At 51.0% G+C, this 27,546-nt stretch overlaps 1 protein-coding gene across 1 annotated transcript in view; it reads left to right on the top strand.

Annotated features, from left to right (window-relative positions):
* PTK7 (protein tyrosine kinase 7 (inactive)) overlaps nucleotides 1–25,553 on the top strand; it is a 58,578-nt gene extending 33,025 nt beyond the window's left edge. The window contains exons 2-20 of the mRNA XM_019738437.3: nucleotides 1,743–2,030; nucleotides 2,502–2,604; nucleotides 2,974–3,164; nucleotides 3,257–3,407; nucleotides 4,395–4,543; nucleotides 4,797–5,063; nucleotides 8,272–8,405; nucleotides 8,547–8,682; nucleotides 8,839–8,958; nucleotides 10,309–10,458; nucleotides 10,577–10,727; nucleotides 10,827–10,954; nucleotides 12,151–12,354; nucleotides 13,182–13,337; nucleotides 13,941–14,173; nucleotides 15,185–15,265; nucleotides 23,211–23,362; nucleotides 24,210–24,388; nucleotides 24,839–25,553. Coding sequence (XP_019593996.3) covers nucleotides 1,743–2,030; nucleotides 2,502–2,604; nucleotides 2,974–3,164; nucleotides 3,257–3,407; nucleotides 4,395–4,543; nucleotides 4,797–5,063; nucleotides 8,272–8,405; nucleotides 8,547–8,682; nucleotides 8,839–8,958; nucleotides 10,309–10,458; nucleotides 10,577–10,727; nucleotides 10,827–10,954; nucleotides 12,151–12,354; nucleotides 13,182–13,337; nucleotides 13,941–14,173; nucleotides 15,185–15,265; nucleotides 23,211–23,362; nucleotides 24,210–24,388; nucleotides 24,839–24,999 — 3,134 coding nt within the window. The 3' untranslated portion in view covers nucleotides 25,000–25,553. The remainder of the gene's footprint in view (nucleotides 1–1,742; nucleotides 2,031–2,501; nucleotides 2,605–2,973; nucleotides 3,165–3,256; nucleotides 3,408–4,394; nucleotides 4,544–4,796; nucleotides 5,064–8,271; nucleotides 8,406–8,546; nucleotides 8,683–8,838; nucleotides 8,959–10,308; nucleotides 10,459–10,576; nucleotides 10,728–10,826; nucleotides 10,955–12,150; nucleotides 12,355–13,181; nucleotides 13,338–13,940; nucleotides 14,174–15,184; nucleotides 15,266–23,210; nucleotides 23,363–24,209; nucleotides 24,389–24,838) is intronic.
* The last annotated feature ends 1,993 nt before the right edge of the window (nucleotides 25,554–27,546 follow it).

Genomic DNA, 27,546 nt, shown 5'->3' with positions numbered 1-27,546 from the left:
GTGTCTACCTCTGCCTGGCCATGGGAGGGAGACCCACGGTGGAATCACATAGTTCCAGGGTTGGTTTTGAGTTTCTGAGCGAGGCAGGGAAAAGCGTGGGGCTATGGTTTTGCTTCTGGCTCTGCCACAAATGAGCTGTTTGACCTTGGGTAAATCTCTTCATCTCTCTGGACCTCGGTTTACCCATCTGTCCTACCAAGGGGTTATACCAAGTTGCCCAGTAGGGCCCGGGCCACTCTCCTCTGCGGTGTTTGGAAGTGAGTGGGGGGGTTGGGGTTGTCAGGCAGACTGGGGTGCTTAGCCCCAGTGCCCAGGGGGCTGATTTGTGAACTTGCACAGTGGGTGGGATAGCCAGGCAAGGTGAATTGTCCTGTCTAGAGCGCCGACAGTACCCCAGTGAGAAGTAATGGGGGTGCTCCGAGCCGTGTGTCTTGTGCGCTGGCCCCTCTAAGGATGCTGGGAGAAGGACCAACACCGGGGCAGCCCCTCATCTGAACCCAGCCCGAGGGGGTCCTGAGATCCATTTCCAGTGGTTCGGGAGGGAATGGGCGGGACCCGCAGGCCTCTTTATTCCTGCCCTTGCTGGGCCCAGTTTGGCCAGAGGCAGAGCCTGGTCCTCCATGTAGCAGCCCCAGGTGGCCCATTTCTTCCTGGAGAGGCAGCATGGCCTTTTCTGTGTGTCACCCACCACTGGCAGGCGGCTGGTCTTCCAGACCCGATAGCTCTGGGCCTCTGCAGGGCACCCACGTGGGCCAGGAACAAAGCCCAGTGTGTTATTCCTGCTGCCGTAACCATGCCACCTGCCTGGCCCTGCCCTCCGTCTCCCCAGCACAACACAGCCTTCTCACTCTTGCCTTTGTTCTCACTGGCTATGGTTCCACCTTTGGTGGCAGGGCCTCTCTTCTCGGAGGGTGTCGCCCTGGTCCTGGCCAGAGCTGACTGTAGCCGTGCAAGGGGTGATGGATTCAGGGGAAAACCTGGAAGCATGTTGGCTCACCTTTCAACTCAGCACAGAAAGGCCAGCCGTGGCCACAGATAACATTCTTAGGGATAAAGAGTGGGAAGGCGGGGGTGGCCGTGGCATGTCTTCGGGAATAGCCCTAGTTCTAGAGAATATGGGCTTCTCCTTAAAGGAGTGGGTTCTCCCAAAGAAGCCCCTGGGGAACACGGCTGCAGAGTTCAAAGCACCCCCCCTTGACCTGTGGAACCTCAGTGGGTGTGTGGGTGCCAGTAATCCTTCTGAGATGCTCTTTGGATCATGATTTAATTTTGCTCAGCATCCTGGATTCTGAAGATGGTGGGGAGGGTTGTCTGCTAATAATGTCCCCTCCTTCTCAGCCCAGCATCGAGATCTGCTATGATCTGGTCCCGCAGGTCTGAGGCCTTCTTCTTTAGGGGGCCTCCCATGGACCACCGGTAGCCCCCCAACCCTTGGGGCTCCCTTCTTCTTCTGTGCTCTAGAGGCACTCACTTCCCACACCTTTCGTTTGGCATGAGTTTCTCCATGGCCTGTGTAATTATCCTGTGTCCCCCTCTAGGCTGGCGTCCTGCGGAGCGTCCAGCACAGTTTGAAAGTTCCTCAGTGTACATCTGTCACTTGTGGTCTCATGATCCTTCTCACCTCCACGTGCAGGATGCCTTGTGTACACAGCCCCTCCTGTGCACAGGGTGATGGGTGACCTGTGTCAGGACAGTGACCGCAGCTCTTCTTGACCCTGCCTCGCCCATGTCCTCACCTGCAGGTGCCCAGGCAGCCATCGTCTTCATCAAGGAGCCGTCCTCCCAGGATGCACTTCAGGGGCGCCGGGCCCTGCTCCGCTGTGAGGTGGAAGCCTCAGGTCCGGTCCATGTGTCCTGGCTGTTGGACGGGGCCCCTGTCCAGGACACCGAGCGGCGTTTCGCCCAGGGCAGCAGCCTGAGCTTCGCAGCTGTGGACCGGCTGCAGGACGCGGGAGCCTTCCAGTGTGTGGCTCGGGACGAGGCCACCGGAGAGGAGGCCCGCAGTGCCAATGCCTCCTTCAACATCAAATGTGAGAACTGGGGCGTGCCTGTCCCCTGCCGGACCCCCAACTCCCAAGCCCTGTGGGACCCCTCCTTTCCCTCAGCTTCTCCCATTTCCAGTTGAACGGGGCAGGCAGAATGCAGTGTGAGGTCCGCTCTTTCCACTGTGTGGATTAAAGGAAGTTCAAGTTTTAATTTTTTCCAAATATTTTTCCCTTCAAATCTTGGACCATTTGTCTGCTGGGTGCTTCTGCAAATGGCAAGAGCCGTGAGGCAAGGTGGCCAGGTGTCAGGCTTGATCTGCCAGGGACAGGGCAGGAGCTCGGTCTCTGGTGGCCCGTCTGTAGCCCTGGCCTCAGCTTCGTAGGCCTTCCCTGCGCTGTCTGTCGGCTCAGAGCCTCCAGGTGTCCCCATCGTTTCCTACTCGGCCTCCTTCCCCTCCGCCCTCCCACACGTGCTCTGCTCTGCTGCTCACTCTGCAATCGTGGCCTCTGCTGCAGGGATCGAGACAGGTCCTGTGGTCCTGAAGCATCCAGCGTCGGAAGCCGAGATCCAGCCACAGACCCAGGTCACTTTGCGCTGTCACATTGACGGGCACCCTCGGTAAGGAGCCACCTTTGAAGGTGGGGATGGAGAGGGTTATTCTAGACAGGCAGTGCTGTCTCCCCAGATCCTGGGCTCTGTTCAGATGCACCTCACTTCCTTCTGTAACCACCTCTGCCCCTGGTAACCTGAGGGGCAACGCTGTGCTACGGAGTGACCCTGGATTCTGGGAGCTGAGGGATCTACAATCGCAACCTAATTCTGCCCCTGAATTGCTGTGTGCCCTTGTGCAAGTCACTTGCCCTCCCTAGGCCTCAGTTTCCCCATTTGTAAACCGAGGGGTCTAGCCCTGACCCTCTGATTCTGTATCCCGTCCACTGGCCCCCTGAGTACCCCTGCCTCCCTGTTGCTGACCCCCTGGCCCCGCAGACCCACCTACCAGTGGTTCCGAGATGGGAGCCCTCTCTCCGAGGGTCAGAGCAACCACACGGTGAGCAGCAAGGAGCGGAACCTGACCCTCCGGCCAGCCAGCCCCGAGCACAGTGGCCTCTACTCCTGCTGTGCCCACAATGCCTTTGGCCAGACCTGCAGCAGCCAGAACTTCACCTTGAGCATTGCAGGTGAGCCCGGGATGGGGATGGGGATGGAGAAGGTGGGGCAGGGATGGGAGGCTCACTCTGCCTGTTCATGTGCCTGTGCTTCCCCTGCCCAGATGAGAGCTTTGCCAGGGTGCTGCTGGCGCCCCAGGACGTAGTAGTGGCAAGGAACGAGGAGGCCATGTTCCACTGTCAGTTCTCAGCCCAGCCACCCCCGAGCCTGCAGTGGGTCTTTGAGGACGAGACTCCCATCACTAACCGCAGCCGGTAAGGCATCTAGCAGGGGGTCTTCGAGTACAGTGGTACAAGTTGTGTACTGCACAATGCATTCTCAAATGTGAATCCTATCACAGACTTCACAGATCTGGACATGTATTACTTCAGATTTCCGGCAGGTGGCAGTAGAATGTCTTGCTGTTACTAAATGAGTCCAACAAAGGGAAGACGCTCCAGGAAGGGCATCTTTCTCCAGTTCCCACAAATGACACTGTGTGGGCTAGTGGTGGCTCTCCTTCTTTTCCCCTCTCCTCCTTCCCACATGTCTTCTGGGGTGGAAGGACACAGGACCAGGGTGATCACAGTCTGGATAAGATAGCAAAGACAGCTTCCACACACACATACACACATGCATACACACGCATGTGTTTTGGAGGAAGTAAATACTTCTAGAAAGTACTGCTGGGCGGTGCCAGCCCCTCTCTAGGGACTTGTGTCCTCGCCCAGGCCCTATGAGAGCAGAGCGCACCTTTGTGGTGCCAGGTATGGATGGCCATGGTCTTTGGGGTTGTGGTTCCCTAGGCTGGGGGCTTGGATCCCATCTGACTTCCGCTCTGAGGAGATCACCATTGGTCCGTCTGGTGTGGCTGAGGGGCTTCTGACTGCTGGAGCTGGCAGCCTTACCAGCAGGCTTGTCTTGACCCCGGGGGGAGGTGGCCCCTCTGTCTGTACAGTTGCACGCTGTTGATTACTTTCTGTCTCTCACTTAAGCACTGTTGCTTGCCTCGCCGCTCTAAAAGCCAAGTCTCATATACTTGGAACACACGCTTGCACACATACATGAGCGAATGTGTGCATGTACACGCACACACACACGTACACACATGTACACAAACTAATGTGGCGTATCAGCCTCCTTCTCTCTGGCCTCTTCCTGGCTGATACCATCCTACATCTCTGACCTTTGTGGGATGGGGTCCCCTCCAGAAAGAGGCCTGTGGGCCACGTCTTCCAAATAGCACTCTCTCCCTTCCGCAGGCCCCCACACCTCCGCAGAGCCACGGTGTTTGCCAATGGGTCCCTGCTGCTGACGCAGGTCAGGCCCCGTAATGCTGGGGTCTACCGCTGCATAGGCCAGGGGCTGAGGGGCCCTCCCATCGTCCTGGAGGCCACGCTTCACCTGGCAGGTGTGTCCCTCGGTCTGGGGTGCCGAGACGGGAGCTGCCTTTCACGTTGTTGGCATGTAGAGATATAGTCTCCTGTTTCCACTCAGAACAGCTTGGAGGGCAGAGGGAGGACGAGGATGCTGGGGTAGGAGGAGGGCATGCTGAGGGTGATAGGGGCGGCTCTGTGCTGGAAAGCACCCCAGCTTGCTGGGAGGACATCAGGTACGCTGACACACAGTAATCGGGCTATTTCCCGCCTATCACATCTCTGCAGAGATTGAAGACATGCCACCATTTGAGCCACGGGTGTTCACAGCTGGCAGCGAGGAGCGTGTGGTCTGCCTGCCCCCTCAGGGTCTGCCGGAGCCCAGGGTGTGGTGGGAGCAGGCAGGAGTCCGGCTGCCCGCCTACGGCAGAGTCTACCAGAAGGGCCACGAGCTGGTGTTTGCCAGTACTGCTGAGAGCGATGCTGGTGTCTACACCTGCCGTGCAGCCAACCTGGCGGGTCAGCGGCGACAGGATGTCAACGTCACCGTGGCCAGTGAGGACCCTTGCCCTGATCATTGAGGCGAAGGGGAGGGGAGCCCAGGTCCCAGGAGGTCTCGGGCTCCGGGTGTAATGGTCAGAGGCTTCCTTGGTGCTCACTTGAGTTCCTCTTAGCTTTGGGTCCTGCAGGCTTAGAAATCAGCTGCTGGGAGGTGACATTGGAGTGGAAACTAGAGAGCCAGGCATGGAGGTTAGCATGACAACCCTCAGAGAAAAATGGTCCTCTGGCTTCAGAGGAAGAAGCAATGAACTGGAGTCTAGAAGACGCTGGCCCCACTCTGTGCCCATTGCACAGAGTGACCGTGGGTAGCAAGTCACCTGCCTTGCTAGGGCTCAGTGTTGTCATCCATAAAATGGGGCTAATAGTCCACTACCTACCCTGCAACCCACTGCCTTCCCTACAAGATGGTTGGAGAGATGAATGAAATAGAAAGAAAAAGATTTTCGTTTTTGGGAAATAGTGAACAAACTTCTAAGTGATTATTATTTTATTTGTTATGCTTTCTAAATTTCTACAATGAGCATACTACTTGTGAAATAAGAGGAGAGGAAAGCACTAAATATAATAAATGAATAGAGCGAAAGTGCATGGGATAAAGACCTACATACCTTTGCTACAGGCATAGAGATTTTATTTACTTTTTTCTTTTACCATTCCTGTTCTAAACCTTTATGATAGTTTAAAAGAATGCATAAGACAAACCCTTGCACACCGACACACAGTTTTGCAACCTGCTTCTTCCACTTACCTCTACGTCTTTTCAAGTGGGTACATTTCAAAAATGCAAAAAGATTTTGTAAATTTGAAGTTGTGACGGCACTTCCCGTTAAGATGCTGAAACCTTGGAGACCTGCTCTCTTGAACTCAGGTACCTGGTACAGTGGGGAAGCCGCAGCACACAGGTAACGTGCTCAGGACACTTCCCCAGCGACATACAGACAGACACAAGCAGCAACAGTCAGCCTTTCTCCAGTCTGGGTCTGTAGATCACCCATTTTGTTGGGGGTCCTTTAAAAAATGCAGAATCTGGGACCCCTCTCCAGATCTCCTGACGCAGACTCTCTGGAGGAGAGGGTTTAACGAGTACTTCAGGTGATGTTTACACATGCTGAAGGTGGAGAAGGCTGGCTTTGATCAGCCATTCGACTGGCACTGCCTGAGCCGTGCCCTGCGTCCTGCCCTGCACTGAGAAGGAGGCCTGCGTGAGGTGTGCAGGGGTAGGGTTTGGGGAGGGAGCGCAGAGGAGGGAGAGCTCCGTGGCTGCATTCCGCCAACAGATTTATTGAGTGCAGTCATTGTACTAGGCACTGTTCCCAGTCCTGGGAATGCAGCACTGGACAAAGCAGAGACAAAAATCCCTCCCCTTGTGGGATTCATAGTCTAGTAGGAGCGACAAAGCAAATAAGAAAAACAGTTGTTGAGTTAACAAGTAGATAATTTTAGGTGGCTGCAGAGCCATGAAGAAAACTAAAATAGAGTAAGTGACCGAGAGAGACACGAGGGCCAGGGGGAGTTGAGGGAAGACTTCCCTAGAGGGTGGCATTTGAGCTGATGGCTACACTAAGGAGGGAGCCCTGTTGATAGGCCCTGAGACGGAAGTGGGCTTGTGTGTTGGAGGGACAGCGTAGCCTGTGTGGCTCGAGTTGAATAAGAGGCGGTGAGTGTGGTCGAGGTTGGGACTAGATCACGTGGGACCGTGTAAGAATTTAGGAAGGACTTTGGCTTTTATTCCAAGTCTATCAGTTATCTACGGCCGTATAACAAATGACTCCAAAACGTGGGGGCTTGAAATAACAGTCGTTTCGCTTCTGATTCTGTGGGGAGGGTTCCATGGGACGGCTCCTCGGCTCCATGGGCTGTTGGCTGGGCTCGTGCACATTTGCAGTCAGCCGATAGGTCAGCGGGTGGCTGGCTCTTCCCTGATGGCCGCGCTCACACGACTGGCAGTGGGTATCGCCCAGGGTATCTTGGTTTTCTTCCACATGGCTGCTCCAGCAGCCTCACTCAGGCTTCCTCGCATGGAGGCTGGGTTCAGAGTACGAAAGTGGAAGCTGCAAGGCTTCTGAAGGCATTGGCTTAGAAAGTAAGTGCACGGCGTCACTTCCACTGTTGGACAAGGCAAGCCACCCAGATTGCAGGCCGTAGAGACACAGACTTCACCTCTTGATGGGAAGGTGGCAACATCACGTTATAAAGAGATGGAAAGGGATGGGAGGATAGTTTACAGCCATCTTTGCAAACAGTTGGCCACGCCACATGAAGTCGGAGGATAGAAAGCCCTTGAAGGCTTTTCAGTTGGAGAGGGACGTTTTCAAAAGATCACTCTGGCTGTTCTGAGAAGACTAGAATGTTAGAGGCAAGAGTGAAAACAGGGAGACCAGTTAGGAGATGACTGTAATTGTCTAGGGGAGAGGGTTAAGGGGCTTTGAACAGAGGTGGTAGCGGTGGAGGTGAGAAGTGGTCAAATTCAGGATATGTTTTGGAGCTAAGGTAGATAGGATTTGTGTAGAATGAGTGTGATGGTGGGGAATGTAGAGTGTACAGAGAAGTCAAGGCTTGACTTTTGACTTCTGCAATTGCAGGATAGTGGTGATATTTATTGAGATGGGAAAGCTGGGATGAGCAGGTTTGGGGAGAAATCAGGTGTTCTCTTGCACATCTAAAGTTTGAGATGCCTATTAGATAGCCAGTGGGAGATGCCAGTAAGCAGTTAGATTTGCAAGTCTGAGGCTCATGGGGGGACGTCATGAGTCAGGGTGCAGGTTTGCGCATCGTCCACTCATGGCGTTGAAGGCTGTGGGCTGGATGAGATCATTTAGGGAATGGGTGTGGCTAGAACTGAGGCCTGAGGCTTGGAGCATGACGGTGTAACAAAGAGCAAGGGTTGTGGAGTCATAGAGACCAAAAGACCTCTCCCTCTCTCATGTGTTATTTAATCACCACTACTTCTGAACCTCTATCTTCTTAGCTGTAAAATGGGTATAGGAATACATACCTTGGGGGTTTCTTGTGCCCATTAGCGAAGATAATGTTCAAAAGGTGCTGGCCTGTAGGCCTTCACTAAGGGGTAGTTGCTATAGTTGTCACCGGAGCAGACAAGGGTTTCCAAACTCAGGGCCTCGTGGGGTATTAGAATTTCTTGGGATTTGATCCTTTGCTTTTACAAACATGTTCCTCCGCCTTCACTGTCCCCTCCCTCTAGCTGTGCCCACATGGCTGAAGAAGCCCGAAGACAGCCAGCTGGAGGAGGGCAAGCCAGGCTACTTGCACTGCCTGACGCAGGCCACGCCGAAACCCACAGTCATCTGGTACAGAAACCAGATGCTCATCTCGGAGGTGAGAGTGATGGCTGCGGCTGGGGGGGCAGAGCCCCCTCCCACTGCTCCCCTCCGAGCTGACCTCCCGAGGCTGCTCCCAGGGCGATGTTGGTAGGGGTTCAGGCCAGGACCTCTCGTGGTCACGTCTTGTGTGCTGCAGGACTCGCGGTTCGAGGTCTCCAAGAACGGGACCTTGCGCATCAACAGCGTGGAAGTGTATGATGGGACATGGTACCGCTGCGTGAGCAGCACGCCAGCCGGCAGCATTGAGGCCCAAGCCCGTGTACAAGTGCTGGGTGAGCTGGCATGCGAGGGGACGGTGCTTTGCCTGGCGGGCAGGAGAGTGAAGGGGAAGCAGCAGCAGTGTTCAAGATCTTCAGGTCTGCCCCGGCCTCTCTAGCTGCCTCAATTCCTCCTCTTTCTACCTACCCGCCCTCTCGCTACTGAAACAGAAAAGCTTAAGTTCACACCACCGCCCCGGCCGCAGCAGTGCATGGAGTTTGACAAGGAGGCCACAGTGCCCTGCTCAGCCACAGGCCGAGAAAAGCCCACTATTAAGTGGATACGAGCAGGTGGGTACTGCGTAGGCCGGGGACGGGGGGTGGGCAGGGCCATCCCCTGGTCAGATGTGTGCACGTCTGAGGACCAGCTGCGTGCCCAGCGCCATGCCAGGAGCTGTGGGGACACAAGAAACGGAGGGCCAGTTTATATTCCAGTTAGGAAGAAAAGAGCCAGACCCAAAAGAAATCAGATGATAGCATTAGACTCTATATAAATTGACTCGAGACAACAAGTGATTGGATTGGGCCAGACAGTGCTATAACGTCCTCCCTTCTCCCTTTTCAAAACAGTCATCCTTTCCCATGTAAAAGTACACTAGGCTCCTTTAGAACATTTTGGGAGGAAAAATATAAAGCATAATCCTACCCTCCATCATCTCTGGGTGTGTGCCTTTTTCTATGTGTATCTTTCTGTTTTTACAGAGTGATTTTATTGCACGTTTTCACTTAATGTACTTATTGTACATTTTCACTTATTAAATTTACATGAGTAAGTCATGCTTACGCTAAAAAAAGAAGATGCAGATAACTCTGTAATGTTATATCCTTTTTTACTTAACATTATCAAGCATTATGCTATGTTTTTATACATCAACATTGATTTTGATGATGGTGATAATATTCCAATGATTGAATTCACTATAATTTACTCAAATATTCCCTAAACGTTGGAGATTTGTTGCTAGCCATCCTCCTCTCCCTCCCTTTCTCTCTCTGTCTGTCTTTCTCTTTCTTTTTATTGCTATAATAAACATCTTTAAGCCAAAGTTTTTTCTGGATTTGGATTTGTTTCCTTTGGGAAAGATTCCCAGGAATGGAATAATTATGTATAAAAGGGTATGCACATTTTTACAACCCTTGATGTGGATTGCCAAATCGTTTTTTTAAAGGGCTGGGACGGTTTTTACATTCCCATGAACAGTGGGAGTTAGGAGGGTTGTCGGTTGTGAGGAGGAAGTGGGCTCTCTCTGCTCAGGTGGCCTGGGGGAGTTTTCTCTGGAAGGTGGGGCTCAAACTGGATCTGGTGCCTGGGATGGTGGCAGAGAGCAGGGCTCGGTTCTGGGAGTGAGGAATGACAGGCAGAGGATGAGAACGAGGCAAACTCAAGGCCCAGTCAGAAGCCCAGTTTGGCTTCTGCGAAGTGGAACATTACACAGGGCGGCAGAAGGAGGTGAGACTGACAAATCAGAAAAGAAGTAAATAACAGGGTCTCCCAGTGCCTGGCTCGGGAGTTGAGACTTTGTCGTGGGTAGTGAGGAGTGAAGACATGTTTTTGAGTGGAGATGAGTGACTGAGGCATTGCCAGCCAGCCACCCGTATGACTCTGCTCAGTCCCGTGATTTCCCTTTGTTGCCCCTACAGATGGGAGCAGCCTCCCAGAGTGGGTGACGGACAACGCTGGGACCTTGCATTTCTCCAGGGTGACCCGCGATGATGCCGGCAACTACACCTGCATCGCCTCCAATGGGCTGCAGGGCCAGATCCGGGCCCATGTCCAGCTTACTGTGGCAGGTGCGACCGTGGCAGGGCTCTGGGGCCAGGGCTGGCAGGCCCTGTGGGGCAGCAGCCTGTCCCCTGCCAGCCCCATTGCTCACTGCTCCCTGCCCCTCACCGGGCTCTTCCCATCCAGTTTTCATCACCTTCAAGGTGGAGCCTGAGCGCACGACCGTGTACCAGGGCCACACAGCCCTACTGCGGTGCGAGGCCCAGGGTGACCCCAAGCCACTCATTCAGTGGAAGGGCAAAGACCGCATCCTGGACCCCACCAAGCTGGGACCTAGGTAGGGCCGTCTCGCCCCCACACCCACCTCGCCTCTCCTGCAGCCCAGTCTCCCCAGGAGCCGGTGAGGTGGGCAGCACTGTGGCTTCTCTCCTGGCAGGATGCACATCTTCCAGAACGGCTCCCTGGTGATCCATGACGTGGCGCCGGAGGACTCGGGCCGCTACACCTGCATTGCGGGCAACAGCTGCAACATCAAGCACACAGAGGCCCCCCTCTACGTCGTGGGTATGGGCTGGGGACCGGAAGTGGTGGGACCAGACTTCTTTCTTATCTTTGTACTCGTCAGCCCCTGTACACAGAAGGCACTTAAACCATTCTTGTGGTGTGGGTGGGGTTCAGCTGTGTCCCCTCGGCCGTGCCACGGCGCAGCCATACAAGTTTCCTGGCTTAGAGCTGGGCTGTTGTTTCTTCACTGTCCCGCAGCTGGGGTGTGTATGCATGTTGTGGTGTGGGCGGGGTGTGTGTGCTTGTTCTGTAATGCTTTCTCAGGTCTCCTGCAGTAACCCATACATCTCCCGGGGTGGGCAGAGAGGGGGTCAGATCAGGATGCCTTGACACAAGGTTCCTTTGTCCTGGAGGCCCAGAGAGGAGGATGTGTCAGGTAAAAGGCCCTGACTAGGGTCAGGGACTTGAGGTTTGGGTCTGGCCTCTCCTGCTAACCTGCCATACGCCCTGACAGGCAGATGTTACTTCCTCTCCAGGGCTTGTTTCTCCATCTGTAGGATGGGAGCGGTTTAAATGAGAAGTTCTCACATTTTTTTAGTTTAGCAACAGACCTGTTTTTCGGCAAGAGTATGATGTGGGCCTTTAGCTGGGTAACAGTGAGCTGACAGGCCCCTTGATTGGAACCACTGGGTATGTGTGGGAGTTCGGGGATCATGCATCGTCTCCCTTTGGGCGTCTCTCCCTCAGTTCCCCTAACTTGCTCCATGAGACCCTAGGCCACTGAAGTCCCCTAGACTAGAAGATCCCATCTACTCATATGTTTCTTGAAGAACCTGCTCTGACCTGGACAGTGTGTGGGATTCTAAACCAGAAGTTCCCACATGCTGCTGTTCAGGGCCTGACTCATGGAATGAAGTCGCTTAAGAAGCTTCTTAACAAACTGCGAGTGTGGTGGGTCCTCGGCAGGTGTGGTTTGTATGTATGTCCCTGGCCTGGTGTTTGGATGCACAGCCAGCTTGGGAGTCACTGGCCTCCCCTCCTTCAGAGCTCCCTATGACCTCGGTGGGGCCTGCGGCCCCAGCCCTTGTTAAAGCCTGTGACGGTGGTGACCCCCCGCCCCCCAGGTCTCTCTGGTTTGGTCAGGCAGGCCGTCAAGGGTCTGGGAGGCCGTCACGTGTGGGGTGTGCAGGAGCTGGTAGAGAAGGAAGGCTGGGTTTGCTTCCCGGGCCCTGCCCAGACCTCTGTGTCTCTCTCAGACAAGCCTGTGCTGGAGGAGTCGGAGGGTCCAGGCAGCCCTCCCCCCTATAAGATGATCCAGACCATTGGGCTGTCGGTGGGCGCCGCCGTGGCCTACATCATTGCCGTGCTGGGCCTCATGTTCTACTGCAAGAAACGCTGCAAGGCGAAGCGGCTTCAGAAGCAGCCTGAGGGCGAGGAGCCAGAGATGGAGTGCCTCAACGGTGAGGGGCCGCCTGGCGGAGGGCGGTGGTGCGGAGCGCCCTCCTGCGGCCATGGCGGGGAGAGCAGTGGCTCTGGAGGAAGTAGGTGGTCGTGGAGTGCTCCGGTCTTGGAGCTGCAGGCGGCTGTGACCAGAGCTGCCCCACCCCCCGCTGGAAACCTGCAGTTGGCTGATTCCCAGGGCCTTGGCTTCTGAGAAACCTGGCTTAAGACTTCCTCATTGGAGCCCCATGGGCCAGCTTCCTGTGTTTCCCTGCCTTCTCACTGCAGCATGAAGCCACAGATATAATCAGTGTATACATGTTTCTGTTGCACATCTTGTCTACCTCCATGAGTCTTTGCGTTCCCCCAAGGGCAATCTGTCTATCTCTCTCCCTCCTCCTACTCTCCGTCTCCTCCAACTGGGAGCAGCGCCCTAAGGGCATTGCTGAGTCTCCCTTAAAAGCTGAGGTGCTCAGGAGCGGGGCCTGAGTCTCCCTTGTGATTTCCTCTTTTGCCTGTTAAGGGCTTTGCCCGTAGGAGGCCTTATAAAAGCAAAACCCCTTATGTTTGGAGGTGTCGAGGGACCGGTCCTTCAGATGAGACTGGAACAGTTTGTTCCATTTCAGAGGTTGCAATCAGCTGCGTCAATTAAGTGGTCATCCTGTAAAGAATACCTGTCACCCTCACCTCTGGTCCCATTGCTTCATCAGTTGGATGGCTCTTGTGTGGCACACTGGGATTAGACACATTTGGTGGAAGTGGGGGGTTGGGGGAGAAAACTGAGGTCCCCATACTGGCCTGAGTATCACATCTCATCTTCACACTCCCCTGTGCCCCTTCTTCCCAGGCGGGCCTTTGCAGAATGGGCAGCCCTCAGCGGAGATCCAAGAGGAAGTGGCCTTGACCAGCTTGGGCTCCGGCCCCGTGGCCACCAACAAACGCCACAGCACAAGTGATAAGATGCACTTCCCGAGGGCCAGCCTGCAGCCCATCACCACACTGGGTGTGTTACAACCCTGCTTACCCGTAGGCCACCAGTTCTGTCTTGAGGCTAGGTTAGGGCTGGTGGCTCTGAAGACCCCGAAACCTTAGAGATGCAGGGGAGCATAGGGGGGATCTAGTCCCCAGCGCCCGTGGTTCACACCCCTCCTCCACAGCTTTTGTCATTCCTGTGTGTTATTGATTTGATGTTTTCTTTAGATTTTTTTTTTTTAAACTTTAAAGTTAGCTTTGTTCTAGGAGAAAAGTGTGAGAAATGAGGGATTGGTGCTAGTTACATTTTTTCTGAGCATACATTAAAACATAACCATGCAGACATGTTTGTCATGAGCCACCTAAAATTCTCATGCAGACCACCCTTTGGGACACCCTGAATGTTAATCCCATCCCTTTATTTTACTTCTGGGCACTTGAAGCCCAGGGTGGGAGGAGAAGGGGTTTGCTCAGGGTCCCACAGCAGAACTAGGGCGCGGCCCAGTCCAGGTGTATGTGTGTGGGGGGCAGCAAGGACCCCACGATGTGACAGAGAGAAGCGAGGCGCCTTCCCAAGTCAGGGCTTCCTCTGCCTGGGTGCAGGCAGCTGGCTGACTCCGACGTGTCCCCACAGGGAAAAGTGAGTTTGGGGAGGTGTTCCTGGCGAAGGCGCAGGGCTTGGAGGAGGGGGTGGCAGAGACCCTGGTGCTTGTGAAGAGCCTCCAGAGCCGGGACGAGCAGCAGCAGCTGGACTTCCGGAGGGAGTTCGAAATGTTTGGGAAGCTGAACCATGCCAACGTGGTGCGGCTCCTGGGGCTGTGTCGGGAGGCCGAGCCCCACTACATGGTGCTGGAGTATGTGGACCTGGTATGCTGCTGGCAGGGCTCTGGGGGGCTTGGACAGCGCAGTGCCCTGGGGGGGTGGGGTGGAGGGGCCACCGTGGAAACTCATCTCGTGGGCTCCACTGAGCCCTTGGCCTGCCTGCTGCTGCCACCTTGAGATGCTCAGCCTCCTGCCCACCCCCCCACCCCAGCTCTCCCACACCTGCCTTTCCTTGATGGCACCCCGTCTTTGCTGCCTGCCAGTCTTGTGTCTGGGGGTTGGTTCGGAGTTCTTCCCGTCGTTACTCTACACACGGCATGGACACTTTCTAGGTCTTCTCCCCTGACTCGGGTTTTCTTTGGTTTGTCATTTTTATTTCTCCCCAGGGTTTATCACCCCTTGAGAACAGACTTATCAGAACCTGGCTTTCCTTCCTTCCTGGCATGCCGTCCCGCGTGAGGCACCAGTGTTAGCCTACTCACCAGCCTTCTCTTTCCACCCCACTTGTCAGGCCCAGATTTGCTGCTCACTCTCCATTCTGCTACTGACCTTGGCCTACTCCCCTTGGTCCTCAAACTCCTGCTTATCAAATCCCCCAGCTGGGGGTGGGGGTGGGGCAGGAAGGGGAGGAGTAATCCTTAATCTTCTCATTCGAAGTGCTTATGAGTGCTTTGTATGTGCTTCTGCTGCTGGGGTTCCCTCCTGTTTGTGTATATCTATTAGATAATAAGACCCTGGAGAACAGAGGTCATGGGGGGGGGCTGTGTTTTCCTCTTCGCTCCCTGGGGGCAGGGGCTTTGGCACCTGCCTGTCTGGGGGCTCCCTTGAGGGTAGATATGACTCTCTTTCTGATTGAGACAGCTTCCAGGAGGCATCTCCTATGTATTTATTAATTCCCACTGGACTTGCTCCATGGGAGGGGCATCCAGGTTGGGGTGGACAGTCAGGTCAGGGCTTCTTCCCACCTGCCGGGCAATGTGAGCTCCTGCTTGGTTTGAGGCTTTGAACAGGACAGCTGGGCTCTGACCTGACAGACACTCTGGGCTTTTCCCTCAGGGAGACCTCAAACAGTTCCTGAGGATTTCCAAGAGCAAGGATGAAAAATTGAAGTCACAGCCTCTCAGCACTAAGCAGAAGGTGAGGACAGGGAGGGTGAGGTCCCCGAGGGTGGGCTCGGAGCAAGGGCCATCGTTGTAACAGGTGCCACTGATGGAGTGCTCCCTGGGTTCCAGGCCCTCTGGTAAGTACTTTGCATGTGTTATCTCAGTGATCACAATAAACCTCTTAATATGTGTCACTTTCCCCATTTTGTGGGTGGACAAACTGGGGTTTAAGAAGTTAAGTGACTTGTCCTCGACCACATAGACCAAAAGAGGCTTTGTATTGCCACGTTGCCTTCCTATAGAAGAGCTCTCTTCCCCCATGCAACTGGAGCAGGACTTCAGCTCCCTGCAGGGCACACTGAGGTGGAGGGGCAGCAGGGAACACTTTCCCAGAGGAGCAGCAAGCAGCTCCTAGGGGCCTGCAGGGCTGGGTGTGGCCCCGAGTGTTTCTTTAGCTTCTGAGTGTGGAAGACTCTCCTGTGAATGGGCTGCTGCGGTTCACCCATTTTGGTTTTCACACTTGCACTTTCACTGGTGCTGTAGGCTGCCAACCTTTCCTTCCTTTTGTCCTGCTGCCTTCTGGGCAGAGGGTTGCTCTGGGCTGGCTGGAGCCGCATGGTAGAGCAGATTGGGTGGAAACAGCAAAGAAAGGAAAGTCTGCCGACTCCCCGCTGGCCACATGGGATGATACCTACTGCAGGCGCCTCTGCCTGCCCACTGCCTCCTCTCCTACCTCTGAAATGGTTCCGCCTCCTTCCCCGTGACTGGGCAGTCTGCTTCCAAGTTGACAGTGAAGTCACTTCATAAACCAATCAAAGCTCAGTGCAGGTAGGCAGACACTGCTAGGGCCCTCCCAGGTGACCATTCCTTGCCTTTTAGGTCCCAGACCCTGGGGGCAAGGCAGAAAGGTGTGGCTGGTTGATCAGTCAGGTGTGTGGGACCCTGGCTGCCCCTGATCTCTTCGGAGAAGTGGCTCTATGCTCTTCAGGCTGGCCTCCTCCTCTTACAGGTGAATTTACTAAGGCCCAGATAGGGCAAGTGACCTGGCAGCAGGTCACCCAGAGCTGGCCTCCTGACACTGAGCCCCTACGTCCATCCCTGGAAAGCTATAGGACAGGACGGGCTACGCCAGCATGGGATATCAGAACTCCAGAGCTCACAAATTAGGGCCTGCATGGAGCGAGCTAATCTTTACTGAGTCAGCCATGGTCCTAAGGGACCTTGGAGATGCAAAACTGAAACTGCCAGGCATCCTTGGAGCACTTAGGACCTAGTGAGGGAGCGAAAGCAAATGAGGAGGCACCTGCCATACAGACTTCAGGTGCAACACAGAAAGCGAGTAAGAGACATAAATTAAGAGACGTCAAAGCGTTCGCTTCCTTTAGGTAGACAGACAGTTGTGGTTAACAAAGAGGGTTTCCTGGTAGAGAAAGCCATTTGTGTTAAGTTCTCAAGGACAGGAAGTAGTTGAATGGCAGGAAGGAGATGGATTCAGGAGAGGGGAGTCAAGGTAGGTTTCTGTGGCTGGGACAGGGACATAGGCTGACAGGAAACCAGCTACCTCCACCACATGACCTGAGGGACTGTATTTAGCCGAAAGGCATCACCTTTGCTGAAGAGCTCTCCCACACTTGGTGCCAGAGCATCTTAAATTTGATGGGGAGCTTCAATAAGTTGGGTTCCACGCTCTCCCAGGACAATATCTGCATCAGATGAGAGGGAGTGGGATTGCTTTAAAAAAAAAAGTAGATTTCTGGACTATACCTCACTCAGACTAGGGAATCAGGGTATCTGACAGTGAGGTCTGAGAACCTGCGTTTTTCAAACAACCTTTCCAGCTGATTCCTAAGCTCATTCAAGTTTGAAGAGTCCTTGTGTAGGACAATGGTCTTGAAATGTTTTTGGATTAGGATTCCCAATAAGAAATGCATTTTACATCATGACCCAGCACATACACACGCACACACACAACTAAAATGAAACTTTCACAACACTGTATTTGGTGCACTTGATATTTCCTATCCTACCGTGTTTCCCCGAAAATAAGACCTAATTGGAAAATAAGCCCTAGCATGATTTTTCAGGATGCTCAGACTGTAAAATAAGCCCTACCGTATTTCCCCGAAAATAAGACCGGGTCTTATATTAATTTTTGCTCCAAAAGACGCATTAGGGCTTATTTTATATTACCAGCATCCTCAAAAATCATGCTAGAGCTTATTTTCCGGTTAGGTCTTATTTTCGGGGAAACACGAAGGAGAGGCAGCTGGCCTAGCCCAAGGTGCAGCACACAGTAGGTACTCAACAAGTGTTCTTGTCTCCTTGTCTCTGATTGGGTGGTCTCCTTGCACTAGGTAACTCTCTACCATTCCCATTCACTTTTATTCCTATTTGAATTTCAGGAATTTAGAATCAAATTAACCATAACCTTTGAATAATCTGTGACATGCTCTCATAATTGGTCCACACAGATGTTTTTACTTATTTAGTTGGTTGTTTATTTTTTTGTTTTTTTTTAAAGATTTTATTGGGGAAGGGGAACAGGACTTTATTGGGGAACAGTGTGTTTATTGGGGTACTTCCAGGCCTTTTTTCCAAGTCAAGTTGTTGTCCTTTCAATCTTAGTTGTGGAGGGTGCCGTTCAGCTTCAAGTTGTTGTCCTTTCAGTCTTAGTTGTGGAGGGCGCAGCTCAGCTCCAGGTCCAGTTGCCGTTTTCTAGTTGCAGGGGGCGGAGCCCACCATCCCCCGTGGGACTCGAGGAATTGAACCGGCAACCTTGTGGTTGAGAGCCCACTGGCCCATGTGGGAGTCGAACCGGCAGCCTTCGGAGTTAGGAGCATGGAGCTCTAACTGCCTGAGCCACCGGGCGGGCCCTAGTTGGTTGTTTTTTAATGTGCTTTTTGGTCGTGCATGCGTGTGTGCATGCGTGCGTGTGTGTTTTTGTTAAGTTTTTATTTTGATATTTCAAACTTAAAAGAGTCTGAGAACAGTTCAAGGAGCTCCTGCACACCCTTTATCCAGATTTAGTTGTTTGCATTTTGCCCCATTAGTTTTCTCATTCTCTCTGTAGGTATGTGTATTGTTATTTTTCATGCATATTAAAATTATTTATTATTCAGTTACAGTTGACATTCAATATTATTTTATGTTAGTTTCAGGTACACAGCATAGTGGTTAGACATTTATATAATTTATGCAATGATTCTCCTGACTAGTGTAATACCTACCTGGCACTATACATAGTTGTTGCGACATTATTGATAAGATTCCCTATGCCGTACTTTACATCCCTGTAACTATTTTGTAACTACCAATTCATGCTTTTTTTTTTTTCTGAACCATCAGAGATAAGTTGGAGACAGACTTTTGACCTTTTGTGATCAGATATGTGTACAAATGATATCGGGTCTTGGTTTATATTTCCTTGATCACCAATGATATTGGTTTTTGGCTACGTTCTTATCTTCGTCCCTCCACGATGGCATTATGTGATGGGCGACTTCTCCCTTATGGATTCTGGGAATGAGTCTATATGCCAGAAGAAACATACAGCTGGCCTGTAACTTGTTAAATAATCTTCCACAGGTCACAGGGATCTCTTTGCATTTCTGTTTGCTTTGTTTTTATATACAAGGAAATGCTACAGGTCCCATGTGTCCCTTGGGGGTTGCTCCTAAGGTTTGGATAAGGCAACAGAAGCAAAGGGGACGTGGGTCTTTTTTTTCCCTTATGCTCTTAAGAAAGCAGTCTTAGTTATAAAAGCCAAAAGGTGGAGACAACCCAAAAGTCCATCAACGGATGAATGAATAAGCAAAATGTGCTGCACGCATATAGTGGAGTATTATTCAGCCATAAAAAGGAATGAAATTCTGCACATGCTACAACATGCATGATCCTTGAAAGCATTATGCTAATTGAAATAAGTTAGACACAAAAGGACACATATTGTATAATTTCACTATATGAGGTACCTTGAACAACCAAATTCATAGAGACAGAAAACAAAAGAGGTTACCAGCAGCTGCGAGGGGAGAGAATTATTGTTTAATGCATATAGTGCTTCTGTTTGGGATGATGGAAAAGTTCTGGAAATGGATATTGGTGGTTACTCAGCATTGTGAATGTACTTAATGCCCCTGAATTGCACTCTTAAAAATGGTTAAAATGATAAATTTTAGGTTATGTGTATTATACCATAATTTTTTACCTCTCTCAGAAAACAAAAAAAGAAGAAGAAAAAAGGAAATACTAGAAGAGTAAAGGTCAAAGATCAAAATAAGAGTTAAGAATTTAGAAAATGTGTATTTTTATTTTACATTTTTGGATAGGGAATACAATATCTGATTCAAAAGCCAGAGTGATGTAAAAAGATACACAGGGAAGCGCCTCACCCTTGGTCCTGTCTCCTGTCATGCCCTTTCCACCAGCCCCTCCCGTTCCCACCTGCCCATCAGAGACCAGTGTGACTGCTTTCTTTATTCTTTCAATGCTTCTGTAGCAAACAGAAGCAACTACAAGTAGATATTCTCATCTTTCCCTCTTTCTTACACGAAAGGTAACATACTAGGTTCATTGTTTGGCGTCTTGCCTTATGTGTAAATCTTGAGGAGTATGAAATATTTTAAATGCAAACTCAAAACTGATGATTTCACACATTTATAGAGGAAAAGGACACAGGCATATTTTCTTTATCCAAGTTGTACTTTTTAATAAGTGCAGAGAAGTTCACTTTTTACTTTGGTAACAAAAGTTAAAAAAAAATAGAAAAGAAATTTTCACTTCAAGAAGCATTAAGGATGGCTGACTAGTCCTGGGGGAGAAGTTCACAATGTGCAAAGCCCCTCTTTCCAAGCAGCTTCAGTTCCATAAGCAGCTAAGAGATTACCACCTTGTAAAAACAAAGGAAGAAATGAAACCTCCCCACCTTTGACTTATCTGTCCCAGAAAAGGGAACACTTGGGGTGGGGGTGGTCTCTAGATGACCACTGCTCTCTGGTTCCAAGAGCAAGGCTCTGTTCTTTTCAATTTAAGAAATTCACTGGGCATCCCAGGAGACTGTGTGTTGAACTCCATGAACCGTTATGTCCCTAGGCCTCCTTCTCTTCTCCCAACCTTTCCTCACGAAAGACAGACAAAACAAGCAAAACCTAGCCCATCATCTTCCCAAACTATTTTAGTCACAACAACTTTGGCCATTAAAATCGAGAGAAAGAGAGAAAGACACCAGAAAACCAACTGCTGCCTTTTAAGGTTCTATTTAAAAACAAACAAACAAACAACAACAAAAAAACTTTGTTTCCTCAAGATAAATCCAAAATTGAGAAATGTGACAATGGTAGTGATTATATGTTAAAGGTAGGTAACATATATTAAAATAATCTGGTTTCAAACTTAAAAAAAATGTAGCCACTTAAGCATTGCATTCATTCAAGTCATCCATGTATTCAATACTTTTTATTCAAGTACCTTTTCGAGCATTTTTATATGCCAGAAATGGGGACACAACAGTGACCAAGGCAGCAAATAAATTCCCTGTCCTCATGGAGTCAGCTTTCTGGCTGGAGAAACAGACAACAAAGAAGTGAACAGACACATACATTTAGGCAGTGACAAGAGCTATGGAATAACAACATAAAGCAGGATAACAGGATGGGGAAGGAGGAAGGAGGAAGCTCTCTTAGATATGACTGGGAGGAAAGGCCCCTATGAGGAGGTGACCAACTCCAAAAAAGGGAGAGGGCCAGTCCCTGGAGATTGTGAGCAAGGGAAATGAACCTGGGAGAGAATGGCAGAGGACAGACAGGCTGGACCAGGCTGAGGGGAGACTGAGAGGAGGGGAGAAGGTCAGAGAAGCATGAAGGGGATAGACAAGTGTGGTCTAGGTTAGGGATCAGCAAACTGTGACCCAGAGGCCGGATCTGGCCTGCTGCTTGTTTTGGATGGCCTGTGAGCTGAGATTGAGTTGTACATTTTTCTTTTTCTTTTTTTTTTTTTCTTCCCTCCCCCACCCCCAACTCGGGTTGAAGCCGTTGTTTCTCAGTCTAGCTGTGTAGGACGCAGCTCCCTGGCCCATGCTGGTATTATGAGCCTTTTGCTCTTCCCAGCTGAGGCATCCTTTGGCCTCTCACAGCAGCTCACAGCAGCCCACGCTATCCTCTGGGCTCACCGCAGCACAGCTCCAGGTCGAGCCGTTGTTCACCATCTTAGCGGTAGAGGGCGCAGCTCACTGTCCCATGTGGGAATCAAACCAGCGACCTGGGCGTTAGGAGCGCGGCGCTCCAACCACCTGAGCCGCCAGGTTGTACATTTTTAAATAGTTGGTAAAAAAAAAAATTAAATGAAGAATTTATGACAAGTTTCCCCATAAAAAGTCGTGACATTCAAATTTCAGTGTATTTACTCATTTTTTTTTTCTGGTTGCTTTCGTGCTACAATGGCAAAGTTGAGTAGTTGTGATTGAAATTATAGGGGCATGGATCTCTACAAGCACTCGCCTGGTGTGCCAATTTTATGTGTGCGGCGTGGAACACTTTCTCCCTGGTGGTGGCAGTCTTCTGCTGGTACAATTCTTGTCTCCCTTCTAGACTGCCCTCTCACTGGGAGCCCTGCCTTGCCATTCCTGTTATGTTCCACCAGCACCCAGCTGTGGGTGGGGTCCAGTAGATACTCAATTAATATTCAGTTCATTGATATGTACTTTAAAAATATTAGTTTAACTTAGTTATCACTACGCTTAAGGTATTCTATATAATAATACATTCATGTGTCTCTAAAATTTAAAAGGGTATCAGTGAAAAATATCCCTAACTTTCTTACACTTTGGATAATAGTTTGGCATTATTTTGGAGAGCCAGCAATACTCATAGTCCAGACCCACACTTATATATCGTAAAGAAACTCATACATGTGTATACCCATAACAGCAGTCATAGCAGCATTGTTCTTAATAGCCTCAAAATGGGGGGGGGGGGGAACCAAAACCCAAATATCCATTGGTATTAGAATGACTAAATTGTGGCATATTCAGGATGAAAAAGAACTCTGTATAATGGTAGCCCCTCCAAAAAGGATGACTCTCGCAATGCTGAGTGAAAGAATCAGGCCCAAAATAGTATACATTTTGTATGCTTCCAACCATATCGGGTTCCAAAACCGAATCCTATTGTTTGAGAACATATGTGTAAGCTGTAAAACTAGAAAGAACAACCAAGAAATTATTATCATAAAGTCAGGCTAGTGATTATCTCTGGACGGGAGAATGTATGATGAGAAAGGAGCCCTTAGGGGTTTCTGGGGTGCTAGCATTGTTGGTTTTGTTTTTTAACTAGAGACCATTACCTGGGTGTGAGCTTTATAATCATTTGTGAAAGTATACATATAGTTGATATTTTCTATATGTAGTTCACAATTTAAAAAACGTAAACAAAAAATTTCCCTACCTTTCCCTTCTCTAGCCCCCAGATCCCCCTCTTTGGAGGCAACCAGTGTGTGTGTATGTGTGTGTGTGTACACAACACACACACACATTATATATATTTATATATATGTACATATTTGTGTGTGTCTTGTTTTTTTAATATACAACTTATAGGAAATACGTCGTTTTGAAGTAAAAAGGGAAAGGAACACCCATAAAGATGTAAGCTTTGGTTACTGACCAGTTATGTTTCACTCAGGAAGGGGTTACTGCTGTGTTCTCCCTGCCCCATGTGCCACTCACTTATCTAGAATCTGCTGTGTGTCCGAGTGGTTCCATAAGCTTAATTTCGTTTAATTCTGTTTTTCTAACAACCCAAGTGAGGCAGGCACTGTCATCATCTCATTTTACAGAAAAGGAAACTGAGGCTGTTGTGCCTTTGCTTTTGGGCTTCCTAAGCATCCCACTGATGGCATTGAGACCTCACCAAGGGTTGTGTTGGAGGTTGTCACGTTGATGCCCCTTGACGTGGGCGCTCTGACAAGCTCCTTTCTCACTCCAGGTGGCCCTGTGCACCCAGGTGGCCCTGGGCATGGAGCATCTGTCCAACAACCGCTTTGTGCACAAGGACCTGGCTGCTCGCAACTGCCTGGTCAGCGCCCAGAGACAGGTGAAGGTGTCGGCCCTGGGACTCAGCAAGGACGTGTACAACAGGTAGAAGGACATGGGTGGGGCGGGGCAAGGGGCAGAGGACAGATGTAGTCTGGGGGGTGTGGGAAGGGCTTCATGTCTGCTTAATCCAGAACTAGGTGGCCCAGGAAGGGGCAGCGCCTTCTCATCCCCTCCAGAGGGGTGGCAGGCGTCCCAGCCAGTGGGCCACACATCCCTGACATTTTTACATTTTCTCTAGTGATAAAAAATGATAAATCCTTTCTAATAACTAGTCAAATTTTATAACAGTTTATATATAATTAAACTATGCATATGGTTCCCTCTATACCTTCCTGAATTCAGTAATTATTATTTTGAAGCCTATGATTTAAAGCTCAGCACCCACAGGCAAAAGTTGCTCTGGAATGCCTACACACACTACATACTGCCTCCAGAAACTTCCCCTCAAGTCACCCCAGTTCTGAGTCACCCCAGTTCCTCTGACTATTGCTTTAGTCATGATTGATTTATCACTAGTAAAGCTTTTGAAAGTTTCCATGTCACGTGTTCTCCTTTTTCACCTTTTTTAAAACCAGTACTGGAAGTGTGTATGAGTATTAGCTTTTTTATTACATGAACATCTAGGCAAAGTTTGATTCTCAACAGAATTTGTAACCATCAAACCCCACATGGATGCCTCCACATTTCATCCACTGTGCCTCCGTGCTCAGCATAAATGTTGCCAGTTTCTCCGAGTGCCCTGATGTAGAAACGTTGGGTTCTATCGAGCTTGGGTATGAGACCCAGACCGGGCATGAGAGTGGGATCCCAGGCTGTGTTCCTCACTTCACCCCACTGTGTGAGCGACGGGGGCTCCACCCCCACCCCCTTGTATGGTTTTCTTCTGCAGTGAGTACTACCACTTCCGCCAGGCTTGGGTCCCGCTGCGCTGGATGTCCCCTGAGGCCATCCTGGAAGGTGACTTCTCCACCAAGTCTGATGTCTGGGCTTTCGGTGTGCTGATGTGGGAAGTGTTCACCCACGGAGACATGCCCCACGGTGGGCAGGCTGACGATGAAGTGCTGGCAGGTAGGCAGTTGTGTTTCCAAGGGAGGAGTCCAGCTGTTCTCCAGGTGGAGCGTTTGCTTAATGTCCTGGGGCTGGCTCAGCCTGCCTTCCCTCTCGGGGCTGGTATTAGCAGGTACAAAGATACGACCACTCCAGTTGTTGAAATACTGCAATGGTTTCATGCTGGTTGGTAAATAGCCCTTGGCCCCATGCATTGGCTGCCTTCTGCGCTGTGTGGGCGGACCCTGCCCCAACCAGGCCGAGAGAGCTGGGGCCAGGGGAGTTAACCAGTTTGGTTGTAAGATACCTCCAGCATACCCACTCCTTGAATTAGCGCCCACCCACCACTGGCCTGTCACCGCCACCGTGAGTCGCCCTCCCACGGCGGTTTATGGGAACTGCAGGCTCCACAGACGATTGGACAGGTGGTTACAAGTTTTGACTAACACTCCTCCCGCCATCTTCCTGCAGACTTGCAGGCTGGGAAGGCCAAACTCCCACAGCCTGAGGGCTGCCCTTCCAAGCTCTACCGGCTGATGCAGCGCTGCTGGGCCGTCAGCCCCAAGGACCGACCCTCCTTCAGCGAGATCGCCAACACCCTGGGAGACAGCCCCGCGGACAGCAAGCCGTGAGGAGGGAACCCAGGCAGCCTGTGCGTCAGGATGGCGTGGGCAGGGGAGGACGTCCTGAGGGGTGCCCGCAGCATGATGGGCCCTGTCCTCCTTGGCCCTAGGGGCCCCACCCTGGCACCACAGGCGCTGCTGAGGTCTGGGCAGGGCCTGGGCTTTCCTCCTCTTCCTCACTCTCAGCCCTCTGGGAGGCCGATGGGGACCCAGGCGGGGTGACTAGAGCTTCGGGCTGGGCAGCTTTCTCTGCCACCCCTCCCCCCATCAGGGACAGTGTGGATGCCTCAGGTAACCCTAGTTCCTGGCCTGGGCTTCCTCCCCGTGACCAGGTCCAGTTCTGCCACTCATCTGCCCACTTTGCCCAGGGAGGGCTAGGCTGACGATGAGCTGGGTTTGAGGTGTTTCTCAATATACTCAAACTCCTGGGTGGTTCTGGCCCACGAGGCCCACGTCAGGGTCTGTGCCGGGATCACGGAGGACAGCCAGTGAGTCCTCCCTGCATGGACTTGTGCGCCTGACCCAGCCCCATGCCTCTTCCCCACCCTTCTCTCCTTTCCTCATCCTAAGTGCCTGGCAGATGAAGGAGTTTTCAGGAGCTTTTGACACTATATAACCCGCCCTTTTTGTATGCACCGTGGGCGGCTTTTGTATGTATTTGCAGCGTGGGGTGGGTGGGCATGGGAGGGAGTGGTGGGCCCTGGAGGAGATGGGGAGGGGGGCCACCCCTGCCTCACACCTTTATTGTTGTTATTTGTTTGTTTGTTTTGGTTTTTGTTTTTTTTTTTTACACTCGCTGCTCTCAATAAAGAAGCCTTTTTTACAGCTCGGTTCTGATGTTAATTCCCTGCCATTGCCCTTGAATCATGTCCCGTCTTCCCTCGCGTATCAGAAGGAGCCATGTGCCTTCCTGAGTCTGGTGGGGCTTAGACGAGAATAACTGGCAGATGTGGGTCCTTCTCGCTGGTTAGGGAAGCAGCGAGAATGTGGGCTCCGGAGGCAAGGCCACCTCTTGTCTGCAGGATCCTGTGTGGCTTTTGACTGCCAGCTACTCACTGCCTAGCCTCGTCCTCGCGCTCAGGTGGGGAGAGTGGAAGTGTGAGGGGGGACAAGTTAGAGTAGGACAGCAGGAGTCCTTAATGACAGATTCAGATCTCTGAATCCCTTTAAGACTTGAGGTAGATGGAGTGGATAATATCCACGCTAGTGCCTCATTGCTCCCGGGCCCTCAGCTGGTTTGATTCGTGCCTCTCAGTTACCTAGACTCTGTGGCATCAGTTATATTCTCCCGTATTCCAGTAACTTCAGCCTGGTGCCCCATCCTAAAGAAATGAGTCCTTGACTTGGAAATTGCTCTAATTAATTCTGTTCCTCACTAAACTTTGCAGCAATGAAAATAACAACTAATATTTATTGGATACTTGCTCTGTCCCAGTCACTTTGCTAAACACTTAACGTGCATTATTATCTCATTATTATCTCATTATCTCATGTAATCTCCGGGACTACTCTGTTAGCCAGATGTTACTGTTCTCATTTCATAGGTTAGGAAACAGGCCCAGGGAGGCCAGGTAGTTTCCCCAAGGTCACACCGCAAGTAACTGAGCCACTTACTTGATGTACAGTGTGTTACATCCCTCAGATGTGTTGGAGTGAAAAAAAAAAAATTTCTCTAGAGCAGTGTTTTTCAAACTGTGGGTTGCAACCAGCGTTTTAAAAACATGAAACATGATAGAAACTATCTGAGTACATTGTATACCTTAAGGGTAAGTATTCTTTTACAAAATGTTGTTGGTAACATTTGATACATGTTTGTGTATACTGGGTTACATAGTAGTCAGCGATTGTGGTGGCGATCCTGCATAATAACCTCCAAATCTGTCACTTACAACAATTTATTTTTCTCCCTCATGGATCTGCAGATTGGTGAGGTTCAGCTGATCTTGGCTGGACCTAGCTGAGTTCAGCCGGGGTTGGCTCCAGGCTGTAGGACTAGTTTGGGTCTATTCTACTGGTCTCAGCACATACTCTCATGCAGGGGAAGCAGCACAAGAGGTCAAGCCAAATCACACAGGCACATTTAAAACCACAAGTCTGTTAACATTTTATTCGCCAAAGCATGTCACATATCAAAACGCAGCAACAGCAGTAGTAGGTTCTGCAAAGTCACATGGCAAAGGGTGTGGCTGTTTAATTCCAACACAGAGTGTGAAGAATTGGGAGCAAAAATCGAATTCACCACAGGTTGCGATGTAACAATGATTTCTTAACATGGGTTGCACTTGTAAATACTGGGGAGGTACTGCTCTAGGTCATTAATCCCTGATCCTTTTCTCACTCGTGGTCTTGCTTGATCACACTGCAGCAGCCAACATTGCTGGCCACAGCTGCCTTTGCAGACTCCCGTCTTGACTTGGATGATGGTATGTATGCCTTCTTCCCCTTCTCTGACCAGGCCAGCCCCAGCTGAGGCTTCCTTCTGCCTGCCCCAGAGATTGTTGTTCTCTTGAATTCTGTCCTTGGCCTTCCTCTCTCTACAGTCTCCCCTGCAGGAAT

The sequence above is a fragment of the Rhinolophus sinicus genome, chromosome 2, assembly GCF_057876585.1.
Source record: "Rhinolophus sinicus isolate RSI-liver-muscle chromosome 2, RSI-T2T, whole genome shotgun sequence".
Taxonomy (NCBI): domain Eukaryota; kingdom Metazoa; phylum Chordata; class Mammalia; order Chiroptera; family Rhinolophidae; genus Rhinolophus; species Rhinolophus sinicus.
This window is presented reverse-complemented; position numbering and strand designations above follow the sequence as displayed.